Consider the following 17,504-nt stretch of genomic DNA (forward strand, 5'->3'; position numbering starts at 1 on the left):
GAGTCATCATCCGAGTACTCCTGGCATTTAACGTGCAACTGCAATGGACTCCTAGCCACTCCAAACAGTGTATCCTGATCTGAGTCCTCGTCATCATTGCCATCCAAAAACCTAGATGGCAAGAGCCTTGACACCTTGCTTGGTGATGTGACAGACTGTGTCAAATGAGTCTTTGAGAACCTTTTGAGAGGAGTATGCTGCGTAGATTGATTCAAAGGCAATGTAGATGGTCTTTGCCTCTTCGTTGGAAACATTTTAACAGTTGAAAACAAGAAACCTGTTGTTGTTCACGGGGGCGTCGACAATATCATTGTCACTGGAAACATTGTAGCCGATGGCGGTTGAACCCCGAGAACGTGATCAGAATCATTGTCGACGGAGATGTCGTCGACAAGAGCCCCGTCGCCGGGAGTGTCGTAAGGTCAATCGTCGCCAGGAGTGTTGTCGGTGAGAAAAGAGTCGATGAGATGGGGTGCCCCGTTGACTAGGATGATAACGTCGTCGACGAAGATCCTGCTGTCGACGCTGCTGTCGACAAGGAGATAGTGACTACAACCGGCGTCACCGATGAAACAGTTGTTGAGGGTACCGTCGACGATGGCGCCGTCGACGGTGCTGAACTAAGCTTCTTAAACTTGTGTAGCACTTTAGGAGGTGGAGTTGACGGTTCAGAAGCAGTCTTTTTTGCTGCTTTTTTTAGGGGTGCTGCGCCTGCTTTCTTTTTCTGTGGAGAGCCATGACTCCTAGCAGAGGCTCCTGCTGTCTTTTGTGACATTTTTCTCTGTGGCTCTTGGATCTCAGAGCTTTCCTGTTTTCTCTTCACAGGTGTTTTAGGGGCAGAAATAGAAGCAGCACTGTCCTCATTAGAGGCAGGGTGTCCAGTCTTACCTCTTTGACGCCACAACAGCAGGCGACCCTCCCTGTCCTTCAGAGTCTTTGTAGACAATGTTCTACAGATTTTGCAGGCCTTTTGTCTTGTGGCTGGGGTATAGGCAATAAATACATTCCTAATGTGGATCCTCCACATATAGTCTTTTCTTTAAACATGAGGCACAGGATCTGAAAAGGCCTTTCTTTGGTGTCTCTGACATGGCAGCCAGTTTGAAGCACCAGAAAACAAAAGATAGTAACAGATCTTCTGAGAGAAAATCTTGAGCAGAGCTCAAAGGAGACTCCTCAGCACAATGTGCAGTGGAAAATCTGAGGGAAGGCAGCTCCTCACAGGAGGTTCTAAAGGAGTGAGGCAATCTGATTGGTTAAAGTTTGAGTCTATTTACAAAATGACTATGATAGGTTATTCTATTGAGGCCTAGTCCATGTATTGTGGGGACTCCCATCTCAACGACAGAGAAGTATTCAAACATGTGAATCTATGAAAGTTCCAATACTGGAGTAAATTAAATGCAAACAGGGTTCCAGCTACCCCACGTATACACCTGCAAGATCCTTTGTGGCATATGAATACTGGAAACTTAAGATAAACTAAATAAAAAGTGATAAATGATTAAATCATAAAAGAAACGATGATTAAAAGCAGCCTAAATGCATTCCAAAATGGCACAGAGTGACAATGCAGGAGCCAGGCACCACCTCAGGTTGCACATTTGGGAATACAAGGAACTAAATGATAAAGATGAATGAAAATGAATATGATACAAAGTAAAGGCTCCTTGATTTTCTGTTTAACTGGTACCTGATAGAGTGCTTTCAGAGAACATGTTGTATGGCCTTTTGCAACTAATTCCCTTTGGGTTGTGGATGCGCTGGTATTTGTGTGTTTTTTGGCACCTGCATAGACTATGCAATAGCTTAGACCAGCACATGCTTGCTCTCTTGCAAATGCCACCAAAAGTTTGGACTTAAAGAGTGGGACAACTTTCCATTGCATCTTATGTTACACCTTTAGGAGCTAGACTATTCTTTCATCTAATAAAACAAAATATTTGTTCAATGTTTGTTAAATCAGTGCATCAGAAGGAAATATAAAGTCAAAATGTCCAACAATATGAAATGCGGACTGCACCAACATACCTTTCCTTAGCTTGCAATTCTTCATTCATCTTAGAGAGCTGGGCAGAACTGTCCCCTGAAGAGGTAATCATTTCAGATATTTGATTTTCAAGTTTTGCTTTAGATGCGTGTAAATGTTTTTCCTTTTCCTCTGCCTCTTTAAGTGATCGCTCCATTTCTAGGTAAAAGAAAACACATCCTTAACTTGCAAATTTCGTAATATATCTCACCTGAAGCACTTCCTACAATATGGAAGTAAAATATATTAAATGTCATGAGCGAAGTGTCATAACTCTCTCAAAAGAACTAAATTAACCAGTGCTCATCCTCTGGTAGCTTGGCACAATGAAGTCAGGCTTAACATAGAGGCAATGTATAAAGTATTTGTTCAACACTTTAAACAGTAAAACAGTGAAAACACCTCACAAAAAGATTCCTCAACAGGTTAGACCAAAACAACAAAACTCAAATAAGTGGAACGGAGTTATACATTTTCAAAGAATAAACTGTAAAATACGTATCAACCTAGGATATCTAGTGGCGCCAGACCGGGACAAAGTCAAAAGTTCAGGCCGACCGCAATAGAGTGAGGGCCAGCTACAGAGACCCAGTTAGGCCCGGTGAACCAAAGTACCTTAAATCCTGATTGTGGAGCATTGCGTTGGTTCCGAACCATGAAGTAGAGGGGATGCGTTGATCTTCTCCATGCAACAGTGGCAATGCATCGGTTCTGAGAGGCAGCAGAGTTAGGGAGCGAGTTCCGGCTGCGTCGATGTTGAGGATCCAGGTGCTGGGGCTTGCAATGGGAAGTCTGGTGTTGAGGATGAGTTGTGAAGCCGAGGCAATGCATCAACTCCAGTAAGCGCAGAGGCAGCAATGCAGAGATTCAGCATTGTCATCAAGGCTGCCGTAAATGGGGATGCGAGGACCTTGTGCTGGGAAAAGAGCTGCAGTGTCGGTTCCAAAGGCAATTCACCGGTTCTGTTCCAAGCAGCAACAGTGATGTGTCGATTTTGTCCCCACAGCAGAGGATGTATCGGTTCCGCTGGAGCAAACACCTTAGGCCCACTTCCAAAGGTCCAGGACTAGGGTGGCACAGATGGCAGAGTTCAGGTGCAGGATCAGGGTGGTTGGAAGACTTTTATGTCTTTGAGACTTCAGATCAGGAGGCCAGCCAGCTAGTCCCTCGAGTAATCCTGGCTTCAAGGTATGCAGGTCCAATCCTTCCCACCCAATCAGGGGAACAGGAGGCAGCAGGGCAGCACAGCAAGGCAGGAGTCCAGTAAAGCAGCAGACCAGCAGAGTGGCAGTCCTTCAGCAGCACAGCAGTCCTCCTTCTTGGCAGAGTATTCACAGGTCCAGAAGTGTTCGGAGTTGGTAGTTTCAGAGGTCCAGTACTTATGCCTAGTTGGGCCTTTGAAGTGGGGGAGACTTTAAAGACAGGCCTTTGAGGTGTACAGATGTCTTGCTTTTCCTGCTCTGGCTCCAGACTCACTATAGGGGGCTCTGCAGTCCTTTGTCTGGTGAATGGACACAGCCTATTCAGGGGTGAGGCTGTGCCCAGCTCCTCCCTCACATCCTCCCAGGATGGCCCATCAAGCCACTCCTAAGCTCCTATTGTGTGAGGCTAGCTAGAAGGAATACACAAAGCCCAGCGTCACGCACCCCAGACAAGTGATCAGAGACAGGCAGCAGGCACCAAATGGATAAAGTAAGAAAATGCCAACATTCTAAAAGTGGCACTTACAGATTTGCAATTTAAATCCAACTTCACCATAAGTGATACCAGAGACACCAAACTCAAAACGTTTATCTCTTCCAGATTGTGAATTACACTCATAAGATAGAACAAGGTAATCCCAATGCTGTCCCATGGGAGCAATAGGCTTTGCTGTAGTGAAAAACAACTTTGGGAATTTTCCACTACCAGGACATGTACAACTTAAATGTACATATCCTGCATTTTAAATACACTGCGCTCTGTCCTCTGGGTTTTAAGAAGGAAAGTTTGGGCCTAGCAAAAGGTTTGTTTTGCTAGGCCGACATGGCAGTGTAAAACTGCACATAGGCTCTGCAATGGCAGGTCTGAGACATGGTTAGAGGGCTACTTAAGTGGATGCACAATCAGTGTTGCAGGCCCACAAGTAGTATTGAATTTACAGGACCTGGGCACACATAGTACACTTTACTAGGCACTTAAAAGAAAACTAAATATGCTAGCTGGGGATAAGTCAATGTTCCCATTTTTTAAGCAGAGAGCACAAGCACTTTAGCACTGGTTAGCACTGGTAAAGTGCACAGAGTCCTAACAGCAGCAAAAAAACGAAGTCAGAGAAAATAAGAGGAGGAAGACAAATAGGGTGGGGATGATCCTGCAGGGAGGTCTATTACAGAGGAGCAGCTTCTGGTTTTTAGTGGACTAAAGTAGTATAAATACTGCATTGCAATTAAAGAAGGAAACTACAACCAAGTACTAAGTGAACATCATAAGTGTGACTGAAATTCGCTCACAAATTACTACTACAGATTCCTTTGAGAACAATCAATCCAACTCTTATGATTACATTTAAACAGTATATGGATGCAAGTCATAAGCAAGTAGTTTAGTTCCAAATGTGGATACATAAGTAGTTCACCAAGTACACATGAACACTTTTCTACAAAACAGTTACTTTAAGTAGCACGGAAACAAAAATGCATGTTCTCAATATATGTCAAAACATTCTCTGAAAACAAAATATTGTTTCATACATGGCTTTCAGTATTCTTATGCTTTGAAGAGTAACACGGACACTTTTCTGTTTCCTAGAAAACCTATTTTTCAGGACTTTACCCATAACTATTAAATGGAGGAGCATGTCTTAAATTTCTGAAAACTACAAAGTATTCACCATTGAGTCTTTATATTCTTAGGCTCTCCTCAGAAGTGCAGTAGCCCACACAGACCATTCACTTGGGGAGGGATACCACTTATAGGGAAATACAGCTCACAACTATTAAAAATAGCCCAGTGTCTCTGGACTCGGTCCATAGATACCGGACATGTTTTCACCCGATACAGACCAGCACCCAGTGAAGCCAGTGTCAAGACAGGAGCAGCGGGTAGGAGCACATCCTGGCCACCTGCACAACCCAGGGAGCACTTGCCCAAGCCAGAGAGGAGGGATTGAGGGGGCATGGGTCGCCTTGGTGTTGAGGAGTGAATCGCTACATGGAAATTGTGTTTTTGTTGTGACCCCAAGCAGTGATCCACTAGAAAATTTTTACTCTTTCCAATGCTGCCTCTCCTGTGTTGAATGATGCTTTGGGCAGAGTTATGTCTGCCTTGCACCAATGAAAGGTGAACGCAGACCACACCATTAGCACGTTCTGCTTTCACCTTTATCCGTACGTGACATCAGCACACTCTTCCCAAGCTTATAGACTTTGGTTTAAGAAAAGAAAATATTTCTGATAAGAACACCAGAAACATTTTCTTTTACAGTATGGTGGGTGAACCATTGGAAGTCTCGTGCGGTGGATGTTAGCGAGTCGTCTACTGAACTAAACCTGTAATATGGCCAATAAAGGACACTGCAAGTAGGAAGTTAAGAACCGGTCGTAACAGTGCTGAGTCACCTCAGTCAGTGGCATTCTTTGCTTTACCAGCTCCCATCTTAGTCACAAGTCCAAGCTCCTATTCCATATTAATTATGTTGTGGATGCAGCTAGGTGGTGATTCCCCAACCAATAGTATGCTTAGCAGAGGAAGTAAAAGTGCTTTGATAAGTCAATTAGAATTTGAAAAGTTAAAAAGCATGCCCCATCCAGAAAGGAGAGGTAATAAAAACACTACAACCTTGTTCAAAGGAAGGAAGTGCCAGATAAATGTATGCTTTCCTCTTGCATTATAGCAGGAAAAGAGATAAACATGTGGTATTAGAGACACTAAGGCTTAGGAGCTGATTGTGCACCCAAATACATTGACATAAAAGTGACAGCATTCTCTTACAGAATTTTTTTTATGTCCTGCCAAGTAATTCCCAACCAGCTGGGAAAGGGGAATGGCATAGTAACTGATATATCTGTCACATTTGTTAAGTATTATTGTTATTTTTATGAGAAAGTGGTTCAATACAAAACTTGCACACATGTATAATACTGTTGCAGTTCGGGAGGATTAAGACATTTTGTGGTACACTATGGACAGCATGGATGCTGAACCCTGTTAATAAGATGGTAAAGTTCACCAAGGGGGCTGCCATGATGTCAGAAAGCTTTCATGACATGGGCATCCAAATACTGTGTACTATTTAAAGGGTGCAGGATTGTAATTAAATATTCCCTCCCCCTTGGTCAATTTCCACTAGCTTCTATTTGAGAAAATATTTGGGCCAACAATAACATATCCTCAGAAAATATGAAGTTCACAAGTTCTAACTAATGGTCGGTTCACTTGAGTTGTCACCTTTAAACACAGCCTAATTTTCAAACGATTGGAAATCACTCTAAATTACAATGTGGTTTATTTAAAATTGCAAAATATCCTGCAGAACTTCTACGCAATGTTCAACTATAAGCTTTGTGTATTCGAATGTTCAAATCTGAGATGCTCTCCAAATTTTATACTCATAAAAAAACTTCACAGCAATAAACACAAACGCTACAAAGTCAGTATAAAGTTTGATTCCTAAAACATTATATTTTGAGCAAATGTTTATGCATAAATAGAGTCCAATGGTACTAAACTCATACCTATCAGTTAAGAAATTGCAGAGATGTTTTTCATCAACAAGACCATTTAACTAATAAGGTAAGCAAATCGTTTTTAGATTGTTTGTTTATGCTTTTTAAACAGCATAGATAAACATACTATAAACATAAAACCTCACCTGCAAACTGAGACTTTAATGCTGCTAATTCAGAGGTAATAAGTGCACATTGTTCATCTTTTTTGCTTAATTCTACAATTGTTTCTGAAAAAAATAAAGAATGTTAAAAAGTAATCCATTTTAAATTTTCAAATTATACAAACATTCTATCAAACATCATTGGCCAGTTGTGGTTCTATAATTTGGCGAACTGGAAGAGAAGCATTACAAATCTGTTTGAAGAGATTACCTGGTAGTGAATTTATCACCCAACAACAGTGAGATGGCTTTTAAGGCATCACAAGGAGAGGTCTTTAATCCCCACCGGAATATATGCTTTGCTTTTGGGATACTTTTATAAATCCCCCTCTCAGCCATCATTTGTATCCCTTCCTAACATCAGTCATCAGTTGAGACTATCTATGCCAGTCAGCAACAGATTTGCACCTCTTTCTGACCTCAATGAAATCGATTAACTATGGGTATCTAGGTTCTCAGTGGATGATTGTCTTATAGTTAATTGGGTGGGTGAATCAGCCCTATCTAATTCTAGCAAGGAGAATGTTATCTCAATTATCCCACTATCGGATTGTGTTGAGTGTCCCTTTAATTCTGCGGTCCTGAAATTTAATCAATTACACATTTTAGTTTGCAAGTCTCTGATCTTTCTGGCCCATCAGTGACACCTAATGGTTATGATACCGGGGAGTATGTCAATTTGTGACCTGGAATGTGTGCGGGCTTCAAAGCAAACTGAATTCCCCAGATTGGTGTTGCATTATTTCAGACTCCGATGTAATTTGTATTCAGGAGACCTGGAGTGTGGAACCTATACACATTGAGGGGTTTACATCCTTTTTTTTGGGAGCTATACCACCTAACGCAGGAGGGGGCCAAAAGGGGGCTGCTGACACTAGTCTCTAATTTGCTATCTGTCTCCATCAGGAGGGTTGCAACTGTCCTTACCTATGCACAACAACTCTGGTTATCATTTAAAAGTAGGGCTGATTATTTTTATTATAATATTTTTGTGTCACCTCGTAGTTTTGTTATGTATGCCTTAGACGCAGGGTTGGAGGAGCTCTTGCAAATGGTTCATACTAAGTACACAATTGTTTGGCTGGGTTATTTTAATAATCACAAAATGTCCCATACCAGCAAGAAGGGTTGGCAGCGTAATTAATGGCATGGGGTTGGAGCTCTGCATTTTCACCGCAATGACTATGGGAAAGTTCTGAATTCCCTGGTTTTTAAGTATGACTTTATGCTCTTAGAAAGTGCTGCATGCGTACCAGTGTACCGATCCCTACGTTTATTGGTAGAGGTGCACATGCCACCATTGACCATGTCTTGATTCCTGCTATTGATAGGGGTTTAGTTTGCTCTATTAATATATCCCAGACAGCAATGAGTGATCACAAGCCTTTAATAATTTCACACCCAATTACCGTAAGTAATTCAACTGTTGCCAATGTCATTCCTTTTAGGCCTAATGCTGTTCAGATCAAATGGGCAGGGATTGACCCATGTAAAGTGCTATGAGAATTGTTACCTTTGAACTCAGATGAATTTAGGTATTGTCTAGAAGATGAGGTAGATCCGTTTGGGGTGCTAAATGTCTCTGGCAAGACCACAGGACACTAAAATCACTGCTTACAAGAGCCACTAGAGCTGGTAAGGCAGGATAACGGGAATGATTTGACAATTCATGAACACCGGCATCAAAACTTCTAAGGGGGGCTCTTCATGAAGCTCCTAGGGATAGCTCAGCTATTAGAGACTTTCTTAAAAACTGCAAGCAGGTTCTTGCAGCCAGGAAGAGAGTACTGCAAGAGGAGGCACAGTAAACGCCTGACACTCGGCCTGAACTCACCTCACTGGTTTCATGTGATGCATGGGTGACCCACTTTATGGGTATCTTTGATTCCCATACAGTAGTTAAATCTTGAGTAGAGGACAAAGGAATATTAATCAAATCTCATGCCCCATTAGACATTTCTTTAGAGGAGGTCCTTCTTGCCATCAGTACAAGTGTTGGAGGGAAGGCACCTAGGTCAGACGGGGTTCCCAGTTGATGCTTATAACGTGGAGGGGGAATTATGGGGTCTCATTTTGACGAGGGTACTCGATTCCCCCATCCACGGCTACTTCCACAATAATTCCCATTTTTAAAAGGGGGAATAAATCTGACCCAAAATGTTATCCGCCTATTTCCCTCTTAGATACTTCAACTAAGTGGATGGGAAAGGTCCACTTGCAAAGATTGGAGAACTTGGATGAACATTCCATCATATACGAGGTACAATACGGGTTTAGGAGAGGGCGGGGGACTGTAGAGCAATGTGTAAACCTTATTAAACAAACAGAGTGCAGCAAGCCAAAAGGAAACGCACCAATCCCTATTGTTTTCCAAAATACGTAGCAATAATGTCTAGTTGAAACAAGTGTGGTGTGCAGCTCCACCGAGGCCACTGCTGCACAAACGGGGTCTAAAGGGTACAGAGAGAACCCGATAAATAAACACAATACGGGGGTGCACCACTTCAATGCGTCAAATAAATAACAGTAAATGCCAAGAGTCCAATGTAATCAGGCAAATAACAATACAATGGATCTGTTGGTTTCATCCACAAGACTTTACTTGATATGGGAAACTTGATACACCATTAAATTCACAAAGACAAACAGCCAACGCGTTTCCCCCTATACACATGGGCTTCTTCAGGGCTGCAATATAACATATAACCATAGAAACAAATGACTTAACATAAATAAAATAGTACAAACACACCAAATTAACAAACAAGTCACTGTACAAGTAAATGATGTGGTATTTTGAAGTTACAAACAAAATTTATAGAGAAAACATAATGTGGTGAATAGAACCAGCAAGGGAAAAAGATGAACTAAAGAAGAAAGAATCCTAGAACTCCCATAGTCCAATGTGCACTAAATATGATAAAATAAAATAAAAAATAAAAAGACAGTGTAATCACGTTATAGAAACTAGACAAAGATATTCAAATGCCATTCGCATCTGCTTACGGATCTTCAGGGACTTAAAGGATCCCTTTCCAGGTCACCCCAGATCACGTATAGAAGAGGTAGGACTTTGAGGGATCACCTCTGTCCCAGTTATGTTACTGCATCTGCTATATCCACATGGATTCCTGCACCACCTTTGGGCTTTTATACATGTCATGAATGCAATGTCTGTGCTTTTGGTTTGGACAAAACTAGTACCTTTTGTTATAACAACACTGGGACATTTACTATCAAGAGTTTTATTAATTGCAACACTAAATTTGTGATCTATATTTTGAAGTGTGCATGTAATAAAATATATGTGGGTAGTACCATAAGACCCCTCAAACACCGAATACAGGAGCATATACGTGCTATTAAGAACAATGACAGCAGATATCCGCTGTCATCACATATGACATTGGTCCACTCACATGATGATTTAATTTCGTTTAATGGAATTGACCATATTCCATCTAACCCCAGAGGGGGTAATAGAGAGCTGCAATTACGCAAAAGGGAAGCAGCATGGATCTGTCGTTTACGTACAGTTGAACTAGAACATAACACAGACCATGAATTGCATTATTACTTATGATAATTTTGTTACACTATGTATTGACTTACCTTGTTACAACAGTTTTCTCTTGATTTTTTGAAGGATAGATTTCATTGGTTTCCTTACATTGTTTCCATGTGTTGTTAGCCTTTGTGTTTATTTTATTTTATGTTGTACTTATTCTTTCTTTACATTGGCCCAGAATCTCTAATTGAATTTAGTAATATTTGAAATATTCCAAAATCTTCTGTTTATATATATATTTTTTGTTTATTTCTATCTGGTGTCTTTGTCACCTATTTTGGTTAATATATGTAAAGACAAATCGAATGTCAATTGTAACGTAGGTGTTGTTTGATTTTTATATTTAATAATTTTATTATAATTGGTGATTCAACTATTACTTAGGCTGTTTATTTTGCTACTATCACATATGTTGTTTTATTATTACATATTTCTCTTTTTTACTGCTTTTGGTATGGTGCGGGATCTTTCACTAGCATTCAGTTATTATCCCCGTTCTTCCCCCTCTTTTCTGCACATTTCATCTTTTACCTTTTACTATAGTGTCAATTTTCATCTTACTTCCAGTTCACTTTCACCTTATTGTTTCTTCATTTTCCGTGCCTACTAACTTTCACCAATTTTATTTGGTTTTGACGTTCCCCTTTTCATTACAACAAGTGCGTTATATTTCAATCCGATTTCTACATATTTTTACCGATTATCTTTTCCATTTCAAAATGGCAGCGACATACTTTTGTTACACTCAGTATGCTGCCGGCCGTCGATAGTCAGTTTTTTGTGTTGTCATAGTTTTTTTCTCTTTCACGGCGGGATGATAAAGGTTTGGCAATTCCTGCTTGACGAGCTTAATCACTCGGATGCCGTATACGGACTCTTCTTATTGACGGGCGGCACACGACCGGGCCCGTCTTACGCTGCTGCTACTGGCCTTAATAACCTTTCCGGCCGCTGTATGTGATACCCTTTATTGAACATCAGGTAAGAATGGAGCAGCTGTTTATTAAAGCCACGCAATTTTTTCATTACTTTTTACAGTTATTTCTGACCTGCTCGCTGACTCCATAGTTGCTTTAATTATACTACTCATTGACCATTTTATAATTTCGTTCGGGCTGGGTTTTATCAACCCGAACGTATATATTTTTATTCTCACATACTTGAGTATCGATGCAAATATCGGCATCAGCGCTTTTCTTTAATTTTTCAGAATTTTTCCACGTTTGTGCATATATGCACAATATGGATAACGATATTCCTCTAATTGGAATTTTTTGGGTACGTGTGCACTTTTTTGTTTCTTACTTTTTGTCACTTTGCGGTTGGGATTGGAATTCTTACTTTAGTGGCTTGGAAATACTTTCACTTTGTCTAGTTTCTATAACGTGATTACACTGTCTTTTTATTTTTTATTTTACGTTATCATATTCAGTGCACATTGGACTATGGGAGTTTTAGTATTCTTTCTTCTTTAGTTCATCTTTTTCCCTTGTTGGTTCTATTCACCACATAATGTTTTCTCTATAAATTTTGTTTGTAACTTCAAAATACCACATCATTTACTTGTACAGTGACTTGTTTGTTAATTTGGTGTGTTTGTACTATTTTATTTATATTATATTATGTCATTTGTTTCTATGGTTATATGTTATATTGCAGCCCTGAAGAAGCCCATGTGTATAAGGCGAAACGCGTTGGCTGTTTGTCTTCGTGAATTTAATGGTGTATCAAGTTTCCCATATCAAGAAAAGTCTTGTGGATGAAACCAACAGATCCATCGTATTGTTATTTGCCTGATTACATTGGACTCTTGGCATTTACTGTTATTTATTTGACGCATTGAAGTGGTGCACCCCCATATTGTGTTTATTTATCGGGTTCTCTCTGTACCCTTTAGGCTCCCTTTGTGCAGCAGTGGCCTCGGTGGAGCTGCACACCACACGTGTTTCAACTAGACATTATTGCTACGTATATTGGAAAACAATAGGGATTGGTGCGTTTCCTTTTGGCTTGCTGCACTCTGTTTGTTTAATATATTATTAAGGCCAATACGCACTCCCATTCCGTACTCAACATGTCACGCTTTAAGGACAATCGGGAAGAATTGGCAAGGGTCTTATTTACACATTCTATTGGTTCAGTACCATCCAGTACATCTACACGGCAGTCCAACAGTTTAAAAGCGAAACTTAAAAAATTTGAAAAATAGAAAAAACATGAACTAGCTGGTTGGTGGGATGGGATCACGTTACAAAAATACCTAGATAACAACAGGATACCTAGAGGTCTTAGGATTTTGATATTACCTACTTATGAGGATTTAGATGAGGAAGCACTTAAGGACTGGGAGGACAATTTGCAGAACGCATCTTTTAACATGATGCGTATTCTAATAAAACACACTGATAAAAAAGTTGCCAAATTACAGAGTGAGATTGAAATTTTGGAGAAAGAAATTGATGAAATTCCTCAAAACGATTTAGTAAATAAGAATTATGAGATTCTTAATAAAATACTAGAAGATTACCAAATTTATCTTCGTGACAAGAAACTACGTAAGGTTAAGCGTGATGATCTTGACAAAAAATTGGGTAGAATTTATACTTTTGCTCGGAAATATGACAACGTAAAGGTCTCTGGATCCGGTAATAACAGGGATACATTGACAAGTGAAACTGACCTTTCTAGCGGTAGTTCCATGTCCTCCTTAGATAGCAGTATCTCAAAGGAAAGTGGTTCCTCTAAGCAAACACCCCATAGTTCATCTAATTTTTTTAGTCGAGATGGAACGATTACGCCTTGGAACTAAAAGAAATCGAAGAGAAACAAGACTAGAAGGGGTAGGAAACAATGGAGAAAAAGGTTCAGAAAAACAGGGGGTTCGTACACGCTCCAAAAAAGACTAGAATGTCCTGCCCCAAGCACAAGTGAACCAGGGGGTGACCTGACTATTGTTAATCTATCTCATCGTCCCTTAGGTATAATGGAGTGCAACTTGCTTAGCAAAGGCTTGGGATTTTGTCCCACTCAGACCAATGACCCGGTAGAAACTTTTGTTGACTTATTCAAATTCACCAGTCTACTCAAATTAAAGAATTACTTTTCCTCCCACTCGGGGGGGGCTCTCTAGTGGTGAATTCCACTCCCCTGAGACTGTGGAATACTCTGTTGATGATATCCATACAGTATCTGAATTCATATCAGACCTGTATGGCATACAGCTTCTGATGTCTTTACAAAATGGTAGTGAAATTGACATTGAGGATATAAGAACAGATTTAGGAATCATGGAAGACCTTAATATTACCAGTGGCCTTAGACCACAGTCTAAATTTATACCTGTCAATGTACATAGTAATATTGACTTGTTTGCAAATAAGGTCTCTTCTGACCTATTTAAATTCTTTAATCTGTTTAAGACAAATTGGCGTCGAATTGATAATCTGTCAACTTTGGAACGGAAGGCTCTAATTAGCCTTAGAAGTGATCCATCCATTGTAATTCGTGAAGCAGATAAAGGTGGAAATGTAGTCATTATGAATAAAAATATTTTATGTACTGGAAATCGACAGACAACTGGCTGACACTACCTGTTATAAATGTCTTACTAATAACCCTATTTTTGAATTGACGGAATACATCAACAATAAATTGTGGGGTTGGCATGAACAGGGTCTATTGTCTGACAAGGAGTATAAATATCTAGTTGTGAAGTGTCCCAGATATCCTTGTATTTATATTCTTCCGAAAATCCACAAAGAAGGTAATTTTCCTCCCGGTAGACCTATTATATCGGGAAATAATTCCCCGACGGAGAGATTATCAGAGTTCGTGGATCTCTTTTTACAAAAGTTTGTTTGTAATTTACCATCGTATATACAGGATAGCAAGGATATCTTGAACAAGTTTGATGACTTTCCGTGGTCAAACTATCTTTTATTCGTCACAATGGACGTTAATAGTCTGTATACCTGTATTCAAAAATCTTTTGGCCTATTGGCAGTCACTTCCTATCTTAACACTCGTCCTGCTAATCAATATGATCATAATCAGATGCTATTAGAAATGATCAATATTATCTTGTCCAGAAATTATTTTTTACACAATACCAGGTGGTTCCAACAAATACAAGGGACATCAATGAGTTCTAAATTTGCCCCATTGTATGCCTGTCTCTTTATGGGTTGGTTTGAAAAGATACATGCATGGGGGAAATGTGCCTCCCCCTGGACTAAATTTATTGTATTCTGGGGTAGGTATATTGATGATATCATCCTGATTTGGAATGGCTCCGTTGAACAACTTACTCTTTATCATGCCTTCCTCAATGACAATCCCCACCATGTGAAACTTAGCCTCCACTATAGCAGGGACTGTATTGATTTCTTGGACATAAGATTTTTTTATATACAATAATTCTGTACAAAGTACATTGTTCAGGAAATCTACATCTTGTAATAGTCTCCTATACGCGACTAGTGCACATCCACCTTCTGTTATCAACAACATTCCTTTTGTTGAAATGACACGCGTCCGAAGAAATTGTAGTACTGATGATCTTTTTTGTGAACAAATTGGATGTGTTAAACAGAGGTTTGTTAATAGAGGTTATAAACATCAGACCCTTTGTAAAGCTGAACAACGCATTATGAGCATATCAAGAAAGGACACTGTCTGTAAAACCTAAAAGAAAGAACACAAAAAATGTTGAACGTTTGTCTTTTGTGACCAAATATACGGTTTATAGCCAGGGTATTTATAAGATACTCAAACGCCATTGGCATCTGCTTACGGATCTTCAGGCACTTAAAGGATCCCTTTCTAGGTCACCCCAGATCACGTATAGAAGAGGTAGGACTTTGAGGGATCACCTCTGTCCCAGTTATGTTACTGCATCTGCTATATCCACATGGCTTCCCGCACCACCTTTGGGCTTTTATACATGTCGTGAATGCAATGTATGTGCTTTTGGTTTGGACAAAACTAGTACCTTTTGTTATAACAACACTGGGACATTTACTATCAAGAGTTTTATTAATTGCAACACTAAATTTGTGATCTATACTTTGAAGTGTGCATGTAATAAAATATATGTGGGTAGTACCATAAGACCCCTCAAACACCGAATACAGGAGCATATACGTGCTATTAAGAACAATGACAGCAGATATCCGCTGTCATCACATATGACATTGGTCCACTCACATGATGATTTAATTTCGTTTCATGGAATTGACCATATTCCATCTAACCCCAGAGGGGGTAATAGAGAGCTGCAATTACGCAAAAGGGAAGCAGCATGGATCTGTCGTTTACGTACAGTTGAACTAGGACATAACACAGACCATGAATTGCATTATTACTTATGATAATTTTGTTACACTATGAATAGACTTACCTTGTTACAACAGTTTTCTCTTGGTTTTTTGAATGATAGATTTAATTGGTTTCCTTACATTGTTTCCATGTATCGTTAGCCTTTGTGTTTATTTAATTTTATGTTGTACTTATTCTTTCTTTACATTGGCCCAGCATCTCTAATCGAATTAAGTAATATTTGAAATATTCCAAAATATTCTGTTTATATATATTTTTTTTGTTTGTTTCGATCTGGTGTCTTTGTATACCCATTTTGGTTAATATATGTAAAGACAAATCGAATGTCAATTGTAACGTAGGTGTTGTTTGATTTTTATATTTAATAATTTTATTATAATTGGTGATTCAACTATTACTTAGACTGTTTATTTTGCAACTATCACATATGTTGTTTTATTATTACGTATTTCTCTTTTTTACTGCTTTTGGTATGGTGCGGGATCTTTCACTAGCATTCAGTTATTATCCCTGTTCTTCTCCCTCTTTTCTGCACATTTCATCTTTTACCTTTTACTATAGTGTCTATTTTCATCTTACTTCCAGTTCACTTTCACTTTGTTCTTATTGTTTCTTCATTATCCGTGCCTACGAACTTTCACCAATTTTATTTGGTTTTGGCGTTCCCCTTTTCATTACAACAAGTGCGTTATATTTCAATCCGATTTCTACATATTTTTACAGATTATCTTTTCCATTTCAAAATGGCCGCAACATACTTTTGTTACACTCAGTATGCTGCCGGGCGTCGATAGTCCGTTTTTTGTGTTGTCATAGTTTTTTTCTCTTTCACGGCGGGATTATAAAGGTATGGCAATTCCCGCTTGACAAGCTTAATCACTCGGATGCCGTATACGGGCTCTTCTTATTGACGGCGGCACACGACCGGGCCCGTCTTACGCTGCTGCTACTGGCCTTAATAACCTTTCTGGCCGCTGTATGTGATACTCTTTATTGAAATTCAGGTAAGAATGGAGCAGCTGTTTATTAAAGCCACGCAATTTTTTCATTACTTTTGACAGTTATTTCTGATCTGCTCGCTGACTTCATAGTTGCTTTAATTATACTACTCATTGACCATTTTATAATTTTGTTCAGGCTGAGTTTTATCAACCCGAACGTATATATTTTTATTCTCACATACTTGAGTATCGATGCAAATATCGGCAATCAGCGCTTTTCTTTAATTTTTCAGAATTTTTCCACGTTTGTGCATATATGCACAATATGGATAACGATATTCCTCTAATTGGAATTTTATAGGTACGTGTGCGCTTTTTTGTTTCTTACCTTTTGTCACTTTGCGGTTGGGATTGGAGTTCTTACTTTAGTGGCTTGGAAATACTTTCACTTTGTCTAGTTTCTATACCGTGATTGCACTGTCTTTTTATTTTTTATTTTACTTTATCATATTCAGTGCACATTGGACTATGGGAGTTTTAGGATTCTTTCTTCTTTAGTTCATCTTTTTCCCTTGCTGGTTCTATTCACCACATAATGTTTTCTCTATAAATTTTGTTTGTAACTTCAAAATACCACATCATTTACTTGTACAGTGACTTGTTTGTTAATTTGGTGTGTTTGTACTATTTTATTTTATGTTATTATATTATGTCATTTGTTTCTATGGTTATATATTATATTGCAGCCCTGAAGAAGCC

General features: G+C 39.3%; 1 protein-coding gene across 14 annotated transcripts in view; it reads right to left on the reverse strand.

The window, feature by feature from the left end:
- Window positions 1-17,504, reverse strand: part of CLIP1 (CAP-Gly domain containing linker protein 1) — a 543,241-nt gene that overhangs the window by 274,434 nt on the left and 251,303 nt on the right. For all 14 annotated transcript variants that reach the window (XM_069214950.1, XM_069214948.1, XM_069214943.1 and 11 more), the window contains 2 exons: window positions 6,882-6,965; window positions 2,032-2,188 (listed from right to left, as the gene is read on the reverse strand). In XM_069214950.1, coding sequence (XP_069071051.1) covers window positions 2,032-2,188; window positions 6,882-6,965 — 241 coding nt within the window. The remainder of the gene's footprint in view (window positions 1-2,031; window positions 2,189-6,881; window positions 6,966-17,504) is intronic.

Source organism: Pleurodeles waltl, chromosome 11 (assembly GCF_031143425.1).
Source record: "Pleurodeles waltl isolate 20211129_DDA chromosome 11, aPleWal1.hap1.20221129, whole genome shotgun sequence".
Taxonomy (NCBI): domain Eukaryota; kingdom Metazoa; phylum Chordata; class Amphibia; order Caudata; family Salamandridae; genus Pleurodeles; species Pleurodeles waltl.